At 52.8% G+C, this 16943-nt stretch overlaps 1 protein-coding gene across 1 annotated transcript in view; it reads right to left on the bottom strand.

The window, feature by feature from the left end:
• The window catches only part of ENTREP2 (endosomal transmembrane epsin interactor 2), a 147547-nt gene that overhangs the window by 67574 nt on the left and 63030 nt on the right, over positions 1–16943 (bottom strand). Inside the window, exon 2 of the mRNA XM_055141661.1 lies at positions 9859–9915. Within this exon, the coding sequence (XP_054997636.1) occupies positions 9859–9915 (57 nt within the window). The remainder of the gene's footprint in view (positions 1–9858; positions 9916–16943) is intronic.

Raw genomic sequence — 16943 nt, 5'->3', positions numbered from 1 at the left:
AGCAAGTGCCATCTCGGGAGCCCAGTCATGTTCCTGACGGCAGGAAGCCTCCCCACGCAGATTTATAAGAAATTTTCTGAATAAATAATAATGGCTTTAGATACATTTACACAGAATGTGTTAACCTTTACCTCACCTATATTTTTAAATTGCATATTAAAGTTACATCTGAGCTCAGTTCAGTTACCAGAGGCAAAGCCCTGCAGGGCTGCTAGGGGTCATGTGAAAGGTCAAAGCAATGCATGCATTGCCCCCCACCCCCACCCACCCAATATGGTCGGACGCACAATCAGCATGGAATTTCTCATGGGCACAGCAGGAAAATTTTCTGCGCGAGCGAAATTTCAAAAACTATATTGAAAGAGAAGTTAATATATGCAGCAAATAGGTTTAAGCTTTCTTACATGGCAAAATGATCCGCACTGGCAGTGAAGGGAGAGAAATAAAAAGACCAAAGGAAAAAAGAAAAGGAAAAAAAAAACATGTTTGGAGTTCATTCATCATAGAAACCCTGCCCGTAGGTGCTGGCACATTTCATTAAATACCACAGTTGAGGAAAGCAAAACTAACATTGCATATTGCGGTTGAGAGAAGCAAAAATAACAGAATCTATGTCGAACAGAAAAGCTGAGCGGTGTTTCCAGTGGACCTGGCACTGCCACGTGACCTCCCTGGAGAGCCAAGGGCTTGTTTCTAAGGCACTGGACAGCTCCGGTGGGTCCGAAGGGCTGAACCCACTGTGGGGAGAGGGCAGGTGTGGCGCTGCCCCGCGGGACCAGCAGGCTGGGGGCTCTGCCACTTGAGAACCTGCTGAGGTGTCTGACACTACGGAAAACTCCCAGTTTTCAGTTTTGGAGCCACATCGGCAGCGCTCAGGGCTGACTCCCAGCTCTGTGCTCAGGGATCACTCCTGCCCGTGTTTGGGGGACCATATGGGGTCAAGCCAGGGGTCAAGTCTGGGTTAGCCAGGTGAAAGATAAGTGCCCTCAATGCTGGACTATCTCTCCAGTCCCCAAATACACATCTTTTTTTTGGCTTTTTTTGATCACACCTGGCGGTACTCATGGGCTACTCTTAGCTCTGCACTCAGAAATTACACCTGATAGTGCTCGGGGTCCCTATGGAATGCTGGGGATTGAACCTGGTTGGCTGTGTATAAGGCTGGCGCCCTCCCCGCTGTACTATTGCTCTGGCCCCAACACCCATTAAAATTTTTTTTATTGAGCCACTGTGAGATATAGTTACAAAGATTTCATATTTGAGATTCAGCTAAACAATATGTGATCACCCATCCCTCCACCAGTGTAAACTTTCCACCACCAAAGTCCCCATTATACCCCCCACTTGCATCCTTACCCTGCCCCTATGGCAGACAATTGCCCAGATACTCTCTCCTTTTGGGCATTATATATTGCTCGAATTTTCCCACCACCACTCAAGCCTGCCTTCCAGGGGTAGATGATAGATCATTTATTTTCCATTGCTCAATTTGCATATCGTAAAAGGTTGCAAGGCTGCTTATGTGGCCGCATGCTTCTGAGATTCTAAATTATGAATGGTTGGGTTCCAGAGACATCTCTGTTGGGAGCTATTCCAATGTGGCTTGGAGAATTAGTCCTGACACCCACATATTGGAGCCTTGCTTGTAGAAGCTCATGGTCATCAGGGTTCCATCTGGGGAAGGCGGGGAGACAGCACCTGCTCCGTCTGGGGCATCCCGGTGAAGTCAGCTCGGTATGGGGCCCGGAGAAATCTCTGGTGCTGTGGTGCCCTCCAGGACTCATTGCTGCTGTGTGTGGTAAGATTCCCCAACACCCATTTTTGGAAAAAAAAACAACCATGAAGAAAAGAAGCACTGTCTCCCTGTCCACAGCTACTTCACAGGAAGAGGCACCGTGACCCACCCAAGGCCACGGGAGCACATCTAACTGCCCACGTGAGCACATCTGCAGCCGTGGCCTGTGCTCATCAGTGCAGCTGCTGCCGGCCCCGTCTGGGCTCCCACACACCTGCCTGGCCCTGGCTTCCCCCCTGCAGGTGGGAGGCTTAGAGAGGAACCCCAACGGGAGCAGGTGAAGTGTCGCTGGGCTCTGGAACAGGCCACTGGCCCAGCACATCCTGTTCCCGATGCCAATGGACAGAGCCGCGCACATCTGGGCTGGCCTTCATTCCACTGCAGGGCAGCCTGGGGGTGGTGCTGGCCTGAGTGGGGGGCCAGACCCCAGGCCCGCCTGCACCCTGGGGACTTGCCCCCAACAACGGGCTGTTGACACTCTCCTGACTTCCCCACCCTGCCTCAACTGACCGCCAGGAGCGAGAGAGACCATGCTGAGCTCTGCTGGTCAGTGGCTGCAGAAGGAGCGCCCCTGGTCTGTCCCTGTTGGTCAGCGGCTCCAGGAGGAACACCCTCTGTCTGTCTTCCCCGTTTCCTTGCCGACAGAGATGGACTCCGAGCTGACAGAGACGAGCAGGGGCGTCCACCCCCCTGGGTTCCAGGCCCAAGGGCCTGCGTGTCCTTCTGCTGTTTGTGCCATCTCATGCAGGAACCACTTCCAGGGGTCCAGCGCAGACAGACAGAAGGACTGAAGGGAATCATGGGACTCATTGCTAAGGAGACGGTCAGGCAAGTCTGAAACTCATGGAGGGGCAGCACCTCCTCTTCTCAGGGACGCCCCCAGACTTCCGCTTAACCTTTCAGTGCCCTGTCTCAGGGGAACCTCAGAGGACCATGTCACTGGAACTTCAGTGGACTATTTCAGTGGAATTTCAGTGGACCGTGGACTGTTTCAGTGGACTTTTACAGTTGACTCAAAACAGTCCAGATTATACAAGATGGTTCATTTCCTCCAAGTGCACTGGCTATGGATTTTAATCACATCTACAAAGGACCTTCAAACACCCTGATGAAGGTGTGAATGACAAGAGTCTGTACTCCGCCATGGTGGCACAGAAAACTACTTCTGTCCACACCTTGTCAGCCAGGACACCATAAGTCATTTCCAATCAAGGGGGAAAAACAGATGGAAGAAAGACCTCCAGAACAAACATGTCACTTGAAAATAGCCAATGGATTCCATACACCTGACAGTTCCCTATGGTGTGTTGCGACCAGTTACAAGGTTGACATAGCATCTTCCCAGAAGTTACTATGGGAAATCTCGTCCCTCAATAGTACGGCCAATCACCTGTCTAGAAATTTGTCTGTAAAACCAATAACATCACAGGGCTAAATAATTATCACCTCAGAGTTCTACAAACTGATTCTAAAATTTACCAAAAAGCAAATGTAAGAAGTTGTCAAGCCAACAAAGCAGATTTTTCACAACATAAAGAGCTCACAGCTCCGCACTTAAAAGGACACTTCGTTAAAAATTAAAAGACAAACAACAGCCTGAGATAAAATATTAACCACTTAACACAGAAAATAATTACTTTTCCAAGGAATCCCACAAATCAACAAAGTGCTGTCCTACGGAAAATTCAACAAAATATGTGAACATACAGATAATTTCAGAGGGACTCGCACAGTTAACAAAATCCTGCTGCTTGATTTTTTCTTATGTCTCAGCTATTCTCTGTCCCCTTTCCCGCCCTCTTCAGGGCTTGTCCTGATGTTTTTTTTTTAAATTTATTTCCTTTGTTGTCTTATGTTCCAATTCTATATTTTCTCATAGTTTAGCTTTGAGTAGTGTTCTCCGTCTTCCTGTGGAGTTTATGAATGGTTCACTGGATAAATCCTCTTTTCACACCTTGACACCCATTTTCATACAGTTGGCTTATGCCTGGCTAACACAGCCCATAAAACACTGCTGGGTTTTTTTTTCATGCTATTGTCTGGATCTGTAGGTTTACAGTGTCTAACTCTGAGGGGAAGGACTTGGAGGAGATACTGTCTTCAAATCCTTTTCCTGGCCTTCCCCACTCTTCAGGAGCTCTGCGCCCACCTATATAAAGCTCCTTAGACTAGCCTCACTCCTGCCCCGGCTCATTCCTTCTCTGCATTCAGTTCTGGTGCTTTTCTGCTCATGCCCCCCTCCCCGCCCCTCACCTACTCGGCTCATTTCATCCCGTGTCCCCTCTCTCGGCATTATATATTTTATTCCACCTTTAAAACTTGGGTCATTTAAAGAGGAAGAAGTCTTGTTTTCTCTCTCTCAAAAAGGAAATATCTCTCTCTCTCTCTCTCTCTCTCTCTCTCTCTCTCTCTCTCTCTCTCTCCCCCACCCCCCCCTCTCCCTCTCTCGCTCTCACCACTTGTCCATCCAGCCCACGCTACAACTGCACAATGAAGGCCTAAGGCTTTGGCCTGGAGGTGCTGGGTGGGTGTGCCAGTGATGCAGGGAGATTGGGGTGCATCAGTGCTGAGGGTCAAACTCAGGGCCCCACACATGGCTTGGCAAGTGCTCGATCCATGGCCCATCTCCCAGGCCCAGCTAGGTTTTCATTTTTCTGTTTTTCCTTTGGGGGCCATACCCGGTGACACTCAGGAGTTACTCCTGGCTCTGCACTCAGGAATAACTCCTGGTGGTGCTTGAGGGGCCCTATGGGATACCGGGGATCAAACCTGGGTCGGCCACATGCAAGGCAAGAGCCCACCCAGCTGGACTATCGCTCTGGCCCAGGTTTTCATTTTTCTACCTCCCCGTATCTCCTCAACTTTCCAGATACCTGGAATTCAGTTACAAAAACCGTTTTTTTAAAGTTGTTTGTTCTTGTTCTCTTTTGGGGCTGCTGCCTGTAGTGCCCAGGGCTTGCTCCCTGCGAGTGGCACTGGGAATTGGGCCCGTGGCTGCCACACGCCGACTTGGCCTGTTGGAGCCCCTCTCACACACTGGCATGCGCTGATTAGGTGACCAGGTCCACTGCTTTCCGCTCCCCCTATTTGGGGCTGTTCTTCCCTTTTATTGTGAGTGGGGGGCACTCCTGGTGGCCCTCAGCACCCGACCCCTTGGCATGTGGGCCCCTGCTCAAGTCCCAGCAGATCCCTCAGCTGATTCTTCCCTGGCCTTATCCAGGAGCGCGGGCAAGGGTCACCTATATCCAGAATGTCCCACCTCTAAGTCCCTTCTCTCCAGAGTCCTGTCTGACAAACCCACTGTGACTTGGCTCGCCGGGGTTCCCCCGCCCTGTATGCAACCTGGAACCTCAAGCACCTACAGGTCAAGGCTGGATCACGCCGGACTGGGGGTGGGGCTACCCCAAGAAGCAACTCAGCGTGGCCCACCTTAGCTGCTGGAGCTGAAGATGAGAGGGGTGAGGGCGGCCCAGAGGGAAGCGGCTGCGGCAGACTCTGGGGCTGGGCGGGGCTGAGCGGTGACCAGCCATGATGCTGCAGGACCAGAGGCCCCCTCTCACCGCTGCTCCCCATGGGGGTCCGCACCATCACCGCCCTGAGAACAGCAGCATGGATGGAGGGGACCCGGAGGGGCAGAGGCCATGGGCAGCCACGCGCTTCAGAGGCCAGGAGGCTCCTGCATGGAGAACCAGCACAGCTCTGTTGCTCTGTTATTCTGCAGAGCAGCGCGGAGACGCCCCCAAACAGGAAGCAGAGACCCAGCTGGACTGACTGGGCGTCTGACCTGCAGACCCTGAGGAAAGAGATGCAGAGAGAGAGAGATGGGAAGCCCCTGCTCCTCCCAGAGCAGCCACAGTGTGGACACGTGTGTGGATGAAGAAGCCGTGGTCCAAATGCACTGTGGACTGCATGCATGGTGGACTGCTCACTCCTGTGGAGAGCTCACACCATGGACTGCTCACACCATGGACTGCTCACATTGGGACCATAAACACCACAGACCACTTGCATCCTGCTCTGTGGTTGACACACACTGGACCTCACGCCCTGTGAACAGCTCACACTGTGGTCAGTGGTCTGCATGCACTATGGACTGCAACTCAGCTCCAGAGGCCAGTGACAGCCCGGCAATGGGTCCCAGGGGGAGGCATTGGAGGCTCCTGCTCTGGGGACGTGAGGCAGCAGGAGAGACAGCCCAGGGTCTGATTCCACTCCATGTAGAAGAGAAACCAAGGGAACAAATGACCAAAACAAAACTCAATGCAAGGGCTCGGACTGCAGACTAGAACAGAAGGGCAGTGGGAGAGGAGAGGTCAGCCCAGGATTTTCCCACAGGACCCCCGGGCTGAGACAGGAATAACCTGCAGTGACCTCGAGCACATGAGAGGCCTTGTCCAAAGACCCGCCTCCTGGTAAGTAAGGGGCTGAGCCCCCTTCACTGATGTTCCCCGTGCCAGGAAAGTGGGAAGCTGATCAGCCACAGGACATGAACCAGGTCCAAACGGTGCTCCCTGTCCCAGAGATAAGTGTGCTCCAGTCCCCTGCTCACAGGAGAACCCAGCACAGCCGGGCACATAGCACGGCCTCCTTGGCACCAACTGGCCCAGAAATGCCAGGAGGTTCCCCCTGACCCCTGAACACCGCGAGGGTCAGATGATTCTTAGTCAACATTTTGGAGAAGGAATCATTTTTCCTTGTTTCTGGGCCACACCTGGTGGTGCTCAGGGCTTTCTCCTGGCTTTTCGCTCAAGAATCACTCCTGGCGGGGCTCAGCAACCAGAGGGGTTGCCAGGCGTCTCTGAGTCTGAGAGAATCCTCTCACCAGCACTGTGCACTCTGACTCCGAATAGAGCGATGTTTGCAGAGACCCCCTCACGGCTGCATCCAGGGAGACAAGTGTCCCTGATCTCACTCTCACTTCTCGTGGCACTCCCATCGGCTCCGAGGGAAGGGCATGCCCGGGGGCTGGGAAGGCACACGGGATCCAGCGCTCCCCTTGGCCTTGGCCAGCCCAGGGTGGTCCCTAGGCTGGTCCCCTGAGCACCGATGTATGGCCCTGAGACCCCCAAACATGCTCGGGGGACCTGGGAGAGCCCAGCTGATCAAGTCTCCAGAAGGAGGCAGGGGGAAGGAAGACAGGGGTGAGGAAGCCACAGGCTAGCAACCCTAGAGTCCAGTGTTGGCAGTTGGGGGTGAAACTTATTCTGGGCACAGGGTCTGTCCACACAGCAGCTCACATGAGAGGTCAAGATTCAGCCTAGTCCAATACTCATGGAAGCACTGGAAATCACCCTCCACAAACCAACTCCAGCCCACCCTGTAAGCTCTACTACTGTTCTTGTTTCAGAAGCCCATAAATAAATCTCGAAAGAGATCAGAAGCCTCAGTTAAGCTCAGACGTTCGCATGGCTGAACAGAACAAGGGTAAATCGGAGGGGGCGGGTTGACTTGGGGCCCGCCCAAACAGAGCCCCTGGCAACCGCTTGCTTCCTCAATCCAAAATCGCTGCCATACCCCTGGCAATAACTCCACTGTCTCAGGATGGACATCACCAAGATATGATCTGTTGAAAATTCTGGTATGTCGGTTTTGTGACTGAAATCTCCAGGCTTTCCCAGAGTTGGGGTGGGCTACCTCCCACCACTTCCCAATACTCATGGAAGCACTGGCAGTCACACCACAAACCAACTCCAGCTCACCCTGTAAGTTCTACTACTGGCCTTGCTTCAGAGACCCGTAAATAAAACTCGAAAGAGATCAAAAGCATCAGTGAAGCTTGGACCTGAACATGGCTGAACAGACCAGGGTAAACCAGAGGGGAGCAGGTTGACCTGTGCCCACCCCAAGCAGAGTTCCCGGCAGCCACTTGCTTCCACAGTCCAAAATCGCCACCATACTCCTGGCCTGACTCCACTGTCTCAGGATGGACCTTACCAAGGTATAATCTGAGAATTTTGGTATGTGGGTTTTGTAACTAAAATCTCCAGGCTTTCTTGGGGTTGGGATGAGCTATCTCTCCCCATCTTCTTGTACTTCCAGAAGCCTCGGTAGTCACATCCACACCTGAAAGCTGCCACCCAAAAAGCTACTCTAGCCTTACTGTCCCGATAACAATACCGAATGCCCTGAACAAACACCATGACCTCTTAGCACCTGTATTGCAAACCATAATGCATAAAAGAAAAAGAGAGAGAGAGAGAGAAAGAGAGCAAGAAGGAAAGTGCTTTCCATAGAGGGAGGCTTATGGTTGGAGGTAGACGAGGAACATTAGTGGTAGGAAATGTACACTGGTGGAGGGATGGGTGCTGGATCACTGTATGACTGAAACCCAATTATAAACAGCTTTGTAATGGTCTATCTTACAAATATCCAATTAAAAAAATTTTTAAGTAGTGTGGAGTTCATGCCCACTTCAATCAGATTAATCAACGGCTGAATAAATTGCAGTACATTAAAAAAAAAGATTCAGCCTAGAACCTGAAGTAGAGGGGCGGGGGGTGGTGTGAGAGCTCACCCCAACTTCTAGGCTGTGGGGGTGGGAGTGTCACCCTGGGGCATGGGGGAGTGAATGAGGTACTGGGGACTCAAGCCCTGGGCCTCACAATCTGGGGGGCTCTGCCCTGACGCTCTGAGCTGCAGCTCCACAGAAACTTTATGTTGAGTGATAGGGTCGCCTCTTTTGTAGCGATATCACATGGCATCCCGACAGAACTCTCTGGGGACCTGCTGACGATCCGTGAGGGCACAGACTTGGTTTTCACTGTCTTGACACCCCAGACCCACGGGTCCTGGAACTATCACTGGAGCACGAAGGCAGAAACCAAGCACACCTCCTCAGCCAGATGATTCCTCACCAATGTTTATGAGAAGGAATTATTTTCCTTTGTTCCTGGGCCACGCCTGGTGGTGCTCAGAGCTTCCTCCTGGCTTTGCACTCAGGAATCACTCCTGGCGGGGCTTAGGGACCATACAGGGTGCTGCGGATTGAGCCTGGGCCGGCGCTGTGCAAGGCCAGCACTTTGCCTGCCGTCCTTTCGCTCTGGCCCTCTTCTATCAGTATTTAGACCAGCTCAGCCACACGGGGTGGGACAGGTTAGGTGGCACTAATTTCTTTGTAAACCATCCGGACATTTCTGCGGACAGGCATCGGAGTGCGAACCTGCAGCTGAAATCCAGGCTATTTAAGTTGTTTCCTTTTGTGACTCCTTTGTACCCTTAAAACTACCCTTAAAATCCTCAAAGCATTCCCGAGACATCTAGGCAAGAGTGTCAGGGACACATCGGAGCCGTGATGCAGTGGGTTCAGAATAAATGTCGTGGTGTCTTTGGAAACCTCTTACTGTCACCAAACATTTCATGAGTACCACGGCCAGTGACAGGATCCCAGTGGGATGGGTGGCAACCCCCAATTTTCAACACTAAGGGGGAAGCCACATCCAGTTCCCCACTGCGAGGCCCACGCCAGCCTCTGCCTCCTCCCGCAGCTGAGAAAGCAGCAGATTCCTGGGGCTCCCCCAGATCACGTTCACACTCCTGGAGAGGAGGGAGGGGGTCCGACACGTGGACCGCCAGCTTCCGTCTGCACCCATTAATATTTAGCACGCGTCATTACCCCAAGTCTAATCACTTAAAGAAGAGAGCCTGAATAATTGATGATTACAAAAAGAAGAACAGAGTCAGGCCGTCTACTTCATTACCATCAGACCCCGGAAAACCTCTTTCCCAAGTCCGGACACGGTGCATAAATATATTCCTGCCAGATCAATGGCTGACTCCGTCCCTGGGGGCGAGATCCACCTGGAGGACCCCTCCTCCCTCGGCTCCTGCCAATACAATGCCGCCCAGAAGGGCTCCATCCCGGGATGCCCTTTCTCCCTTCTCCACACACAGCCCCGTCCACGCTCCCATGAGCGGGGGTTTTCTGATTCGAAAGGAAATACTTGCTCCAAGGATGACAGAGTGATCTGGACCCCGGGGTTCTGCAAGGAAGCCAGGAGTCACGGGGCCTGCCTGCCTCTGCTCTCCACCCCCCAGCACCCCGACATGGACATCGCACGACTTACCACAAGGGACAGTGGCCTCTTCCAGGACACCACGCCGATGAGTCCTGAGAGCAGGACCTGGAAGGGAAGTGGAGAGGACCGTGAGATAGAGCGGCTGGACCCATACCACACGACAGTGGCCTCCAGTCCCAGGGAACCAGCCCATTGCACTGCAAGGCCTGAGAGCCGCTGGTAAAGGGGTTCTGGGCGCCGACGCCAGAGCTCCGCGTGGGACACCCCCTCAAAGGACTGAAACAGACTGTGGGTGGTAGAGACGATTCTTAGTTGGCCGGAGGCCTCTGGGGCACCTCCCTTACAAGCAAGGGTTCTGATCCTCTGATCCTTCCCTATATGCAGATCCCCAGAACCCCCTGGAGAGTGGCTCCAGCACAACCACTCACCCCACACTGAGCCTGAGATGCCCCAAGAGTGACGATGGGACCTGGCGCCAGAAGTGAACCAGGTTTGATCCCCAGAGTGAGAATCTCCAGGAATGAAGAGGCTCACGTGGAGGGTTGGAAAGGCAGAAAAGTCTCTTAAAAACTAAGATAGGAAGAAACTCTTCTTCCAGGACCCCCTTACCAGCTGGGGTGGAACTGAGTGTAGGACCAAGCGACGGACAGCTTGTTTTGTGGGGTTTTATGAGGAGACTGAGTCTTTACCAAAAGGGATCCCGTGTTTCCCAGACACTTGTAGTTTGGGGCCTGTCTGTGTATTTAAAAGCACAAACGTGGGCCAGGGAGTTAGTACAGGGGCCAGGCGCTTGCCGTGCTGCTCACCAGGGTTCACCAGGTACTGCATTGGTTGCTTGAGCCCCACCAGGAGTGACCCCTGAGCACAGAGCTGGGAATAACTTCAGAGCACAGCGCCAGGAGTAAGTCATGAGCACAGCCAGGTGTGGCCCAAGTAAAGAAACAAAAAGACAAATCCTAGTTTCAGAGACTAATCACAACCAGTCCCCTCAATGCAATCCAGCGCCTTCTGCCTCCTCTTGCCCCTCCCGTCTCTTACCCCCAGTGAGAAGGAAAATGCCAGGGGGGCTGGTGTGTCGCCAGGCTTAGAAAAGCACCTTCATTGTCGGAACGGCTCGCAGATCATTTTGATTCTCTCCTTTGAAAGTGTCTCCGCTTCACAATAAAAACAATGTCTTTGTTGATACAGAACATTAATTCCATTAAAATCGCATTTAAGTATAATGAAAAGCTCTCTGAGAATAATTATGCCAGGAGATTCAAGGACCCGTATCAACTTTTAAATCCACGGCATGACAACACCAAGTGAGTCCGCCTCGGAGACAAATCGCTTCCTTCACTGCAAACGATGATGAATCAAGGCCCGCCTGCGAGCACCATGGCTGTGGGCTCCAGACCCCAGGACGCATCTAGAAGGCTGCCTGGCACGCCGGATCTGACTCTGGAGAATTCTGAATTCACCCGCTCCCTTCCTCTCACTCCACCCCCGCAGTGCCCTGGAACCCTCTTTTACAGAGACTCCACCCTGCACCCTCGAACATGGCCCTTCCAATAGTCTGCCTGCAACAGCCATCTTTTTCCTGGAGATGAGCCCTGAAGTCCGGACCGAGCAGCTCCCCCATCTGCTGTGCCTCACCCACACCCACATGCATGAAGGGGTCTGAATTCCACCCAGACTTGAGCTTCTACACAAGGTAAGTGAGGTAAGTCTGGGTGCAGAAGCATGTGGATTCCATGGGTGGGGGCACCCCTCCCCACTCAGGGCCCAGGATGGCTCCAAGGGCATCAGGGATGACGGGAAAAGGCACCGGGCTCCGGAGGCCGCTGAGCATGCAGTACCAGCACCCAGCACTGGCCCCTGCTCACTTGCCCATCCTGTGCCATAACCAGCGCTGGAGCACCACCTGGGGAGTCAGGGCGTGGCATCTCCATGCTTTCCGGCTCTAGTCCAAGATGCTGAAAGCCCAGACGTCGGAGAAGCCCAGGAGAGAGAGAGAGAGGCAGCCATCCTCCCTCGCCTGGCCCAGTCTCTATGAACACACAGTTCATGGATGCTGCTCAAGTCCCTTTTTGCTCTGCGCTGCGGTGCCCAGATCTCATGCATGCTAGGCATGTGATGTGTTTTCCCACTGAGCCACATCCCGGCCCCTAGCTAAGCGCCCTTTCATGAACACCAGGGCATTCGCGTGCAACGTAACTCGGGTACATCACAGCCCCCGGAGACTCACTGCCATCCACTCGGTGTCTGCATGGCTTCCTGTGGTGCCACGGGAGCAGCGCTTACTGAAAGGGGCACCTCCCGTGGCTCAAAACACGCTCAGAAGCAGGAACGTTAAGAGCAAGCGTGTTTGGAACAAGTCGAGTCTAGGAGTATTAACTTGATGTCTTCCAATCAAAGCGATCCTTAAACATGATTTGAAAATTCAAACTGTTTCCCGGAGAGGCGAACCCTTCCGTCCTGACTGCTCCTTCCAGTGTTTTCTGTCAAATGCCTGCACTGCACACTGGACTGGCTTCTGATTCTTGCCCAGAAATGCAGGAATATACTCCAGACAGACAAGTCCAAATTTCTGACCCCTTTTTCATTTTTTTGCGGGGGGGCGGGGGGAGGGTGTGTGCGCAAACCTTGCAGTGCTCAGGGCTCACTCCTGGCGCGGCTCTGAAGACCATGTGTTGTGTAGGGGATCAAACCTGCGTCAGCCATGGACAAGGCCAACGTTCTAGCCACTGCCCTATCTCTCTGGTGACCCTTTCCCCAATTTCAGGTTAACTGCCTTTTGGAAAGAATGTAGCAGGAGCATTTCCACCTTCCTGAGAAAATGGTACCCAGAACTGAGTCACTAGGCACACTACAGTGAAGATTCTTTTATAAATCACGTTGTAACATTTTCTTGGGAGTGACTACACATGCAAGGCGAGCACTGTAAACACCCCCCCCAACACACACACACACACACACACACACACACACACACTCTGCAGCCCGTTTCTGCCCTTTGCCCATCCTATATAGGAGTGAAACCACACTATTTTCTTCCCTGTTGCTGCGATCTTCATCGTGAAATTCCTCATCTGGATTCCCCCCCCCCCAGCCAACGTCGCCTGATTCCTGGAGGTTCGTCTCCCTTCTCCCTGGGCTGCAGTATGGCTGTCGGCCACACCACTTGAATTTTTGTTTGTTTGTTTGTTTGTTTTTTGGGTCACACCTGGTGATGCACAGGGGTTACTCCTGGCTTTGCACTCAGGAATTACTCCTGGTGGTGCTCAGGGGACCATATGGGATGCTGGGAATTGATTCCGGATCGGCCGCATGCAAGGCAAACGCCCTACCCGCTGTGCTATCACTCCAGCCCCAGCCGCTTGAATTTTTGGGTCTTTACGTATTTACTGATAAGTCAAGAGGGGACAGAGCTGATTAGGCGCCCCTGGCCTCAGTGCTCCTCCCTTTTCAGATGAATTCTTTCCATCTGAACAATATCCGTGGCTCCCTGGCCAAGGCAGGTTTCTCAGAGGCAGCTTATTTATTGCCCAGCGATCTCTCTCCCCTACCCCATGGTCTGCTTCTCTGCAGTTTAGATGCAAAGCAACAATGGGCAGCTTCTAACATACGCTCTGGCCACAGCTCGCCAAACACAACCCCACATCCAGCACCTAGCTCAGGAACCATCTCCTCCCCATTTCCTTCCAAAGTCTGTTACTGCTCACCCCTCCCCAGTGTTCCAGAAGAACAATGCCCCAGGGAAACATGGACGGAAGGCAGAAGGCGCTGGGCTGGCTTCTCAGAGGGAACTAAGGGACAACTTTCACAGCCATTAAGAAACTCCGACTGTGAGATGCTCCTCTCCCTTTCTTGCAGATAAAGAAGCGACAGCTCCAAGATGGGAAGCAACCTGTTCCCCCCAAAAGCATGCACAGGGTCAGAGAGATGGCATAGGGGTGACAGGATTTGCCTTGCACACAACTGACCCCAGTGCGATCCCTGGCACAATATGCATCCCCCCCCAAGCCTGGCCAGGAGTGATCCCTGAGCATAGAGCCAGGGGAAACCCTTGAGCATCACTGGCACGACCCAAAAACAAACAACAACAACAAAAAGATCTAAAAGAATGAGAAAAGAAAATGTCTGCAGTGAAATGCCAGGACCATGCTTGAGCTCCCTCCAGCGCCAGGGCAATCAACACCAGTGACCCAGAAGCTGTGGCAAAGAAGCAACCCCACCATGGAGGAGTAAGGTGACTCTACCTCCTCATACTGAGATGCAAGTAATAGGGGAAAAAACGAGAAACTTGGCTATGGGTGAAATATGCAAGTTATGTATATTATCTTACAAATATAATTCATGGCTCTTTCCCATATAAATCATCTCAAATCAAGATCCAATTTTATTTCTGAAATCGCTCTCATCTGAGAAGAATAGTTAAGCACAGAAGTAAGATGAGGCACAAGCAGGGACTGCCTCTTTAATTGCATTTTCTGCAAAATACACAATTCTATTTTTAATCTTGGATGACGCCAACCACGGGGTTATCTTCCACCAAAGCAATTATGTTTTGCTCAGCCAAAAAAAAAAAATCATCAGAACCGGAAAATAGATGGCTGACAATTGTAAGAACAGAAGCAATTTAGAATAATGATTGGGGTGATTTATTCTGAATTTACAGCAAACACATCTGAAAAGACCTGCTCACAGGGAAACTGTGAAGCTGAAAGTTCTGCAAGCGAAAATTGTGGTGAGCCTATTATTTTTATCCAAACACGCAGAACAGCACTGGAAACCCCCAACACTTCCCTCAAACACATCCTCCTTGCCGGCGTTCTGCCGCGTCAGAGCAATGCGAGACTTCCCATCCTGTCCTGGTTCTGTCTGAGCAGGTGGGTCTGGGCTGCACCTGGAAATGCCCTTGCTTGGGCCACACACACACACACACACACACACACACAAACACACACACACACACACACACACGGTTCTTCCGAACACTAGTGCAAAGGGCTTTGCATCCAGCACCCTGGCTCTGTCTGCTGCAGGAAGCCCCCCTGGAAACACCCTTGCTTGGGCCATACACACACACACACACACACACACACACACACACACACACACACACACACACGGTACTTCCGAACACAATACAAAGGGCTTTGCACCCAGTACCCTGGCTCTGTCTGCTGCAGGAATCCCCCTAGAAGGCCGGGGCAGGGACAGGCTCAGCTGTTTGCTGCGCGCTCTGACCAGCAGGCCCTGCTGAGCTCAGGCCCGACTCCATCTCCTCCACAAGAATGAGAAAAGCCAGATCAAACACAGACGTGGTCTCTGCAAACATCTGCGGGCAGGATCAGCACAGCCCAACCCACCTCCAGGGGCCGGCGGGTTCTGGGGTAAGCAGGGCCTGAAAGGCCTGGCATGGCTTTAGCGGAGGACCTAGGGGCCAAACCCAGGATGGGTGCCCCCCCAGGGGGGACATTTGTCACTTTCTGGGGTCAAAAGTCATTGGTTTTTAACAAAAGGCCACTGAAAGACCTGGAGACAAAGACTGAGTTGAAAGACACAGAAGGCAACAGAAATCTCAGACTGTCATGGAACCCCCTAGAAGATCAGATGAGCCAGAACAAGAGCACTCAGAGCAGGGCTGAAAACCAGCAGCCCTCTCTGTCACAAACACCCAGAGATGAGCTGACAGACCCCAGGACAACTGTCCCACCCATGCAAACAGAGGAAGACACAAGGGAGCACAAGGAATGGGAAGAACGTCACCCGATCCCCGTCAGCGTTCCAAACACCCAGGAGTCGTGCTTCCTTCCATACGAGGAAGGCAGGGAAGGAAGCCAACGTTCACCTAAGGCAGAGGAGGAAAGCCCTCGGGAAGCGTTACAAGACATGATACTTGTCAGTCTAGTCCCCAAAAGAGGAAAAGGAAACTGGGAAAAAGAGACAGCGACCGAGACATTTCTAGGAACAAGAAGAGAGTGTCTCCAACTCCTCAGAAGCCCTCCGAAGCTGGGCCAGACAGAGAGAGCCAGAGACCAGGAGAGGAAGAGGGACAGGAAGCAGGACAGGGCGGAATTGGAGACACACGCAGTCACAGCCCCACACACATGCACGCACATGCAAACATACAGGCATCTCTGTCAGAGATCACAAAAAGGCAGTCCAGGTGGCCCACCTCCCCAGTCCGAAAGTCAAGGTCTGCCCATAGTGGGTTTAAGAACTGGGAAACACTCCCTCAGCCAGAGAGGTTGGCAGGGGAGGCCAGGGAGAGCCGGTGGGAGGGACACATGCACGCAGGCTGGACACTGACCACCCAACTTCTGCAGCTGGGCTGACCCTTAGGGGAAAGGACCCCAAGGGGGGTTCACTGCAACCACTAAACAGACACCATGGGCCTGGCTGTGAAGCCCCAAAAGATTCTAGTGTCACAGGGCACCAGAGCTGGAGAGAAGTTTCTAGAGCACTGAGGGCTGATCAAGACAAGTGAGAGAGGCCTGTGACACAACCAACTGTATCAAGGGCCACCCGGGCAGACCTTCTGGGAGCAGAGGGCACCAGAACCAGACTCCTGGGACAGCCCAGTCTCTGGCCTGAGGGACACCCCCCAACCCCCATAGGAGCCCACTGTAGACACCCATCAGGCTGCCCCATTTGTCCCCAGGTGCACAGACCCTCTGATATGCTAAAGCGTAGCCCAAGGTTCAATTAGCTGTGATTTGCAACTGGTGTGAAGCCGCCACCGTTGGTTTAAAGCAACAGATATGCCAAGTCAGGGCCAGTCCAAGGAGCTGTGAGACCCCAGGCCCCACCTCACTCCCTTTCCCTCTTCTTCCTCTTCCCTTCATCTCTGCAGCCCGCTTCACCTGTGGCTGGTCCCTGCACGGTGGCAGAGGGACATCTCTCCTGCTGCTCTAAGGCCAGGCGCACATCTGAGTCCCAGAGAGCAGAAAAGGGGTTGGGGGGTGTGTGTCTGACTATCCCCGCTGCCCACAGTGCCAGGGAGGTTCTTTGGCATACGCAGAGCAGGAAGGTTTGAGGTGGCTCAGAAGCCACTTCTCAGGGCTCCTGGGGGAATAACTGGATAACTGAATGGTGAAGATCCAACTTTGGGCCGAGACAGGCCTTCAAGTGACCAAGTCTCAAGC

This window comes from Sorex araneus, chromosome 6 (genome assembly GCF_027595985.1).
Source record: "Sorex araneus isolate mSorAra2 chromosome 6, mSorAra2.pri, whole genome shotgun sequence".
Taxonomy (NCBI): Eukaryota; Metazoa; Chordata; class Mammalia; order Eulipotyphla; family Soricidae; genus Sorex; species Sorex araneus.
The sequence above is the reverse complement of the archived record's forward strand: the minus strand, read 5'-3'. Positions and strand labels throughout refer to the sequence as shown.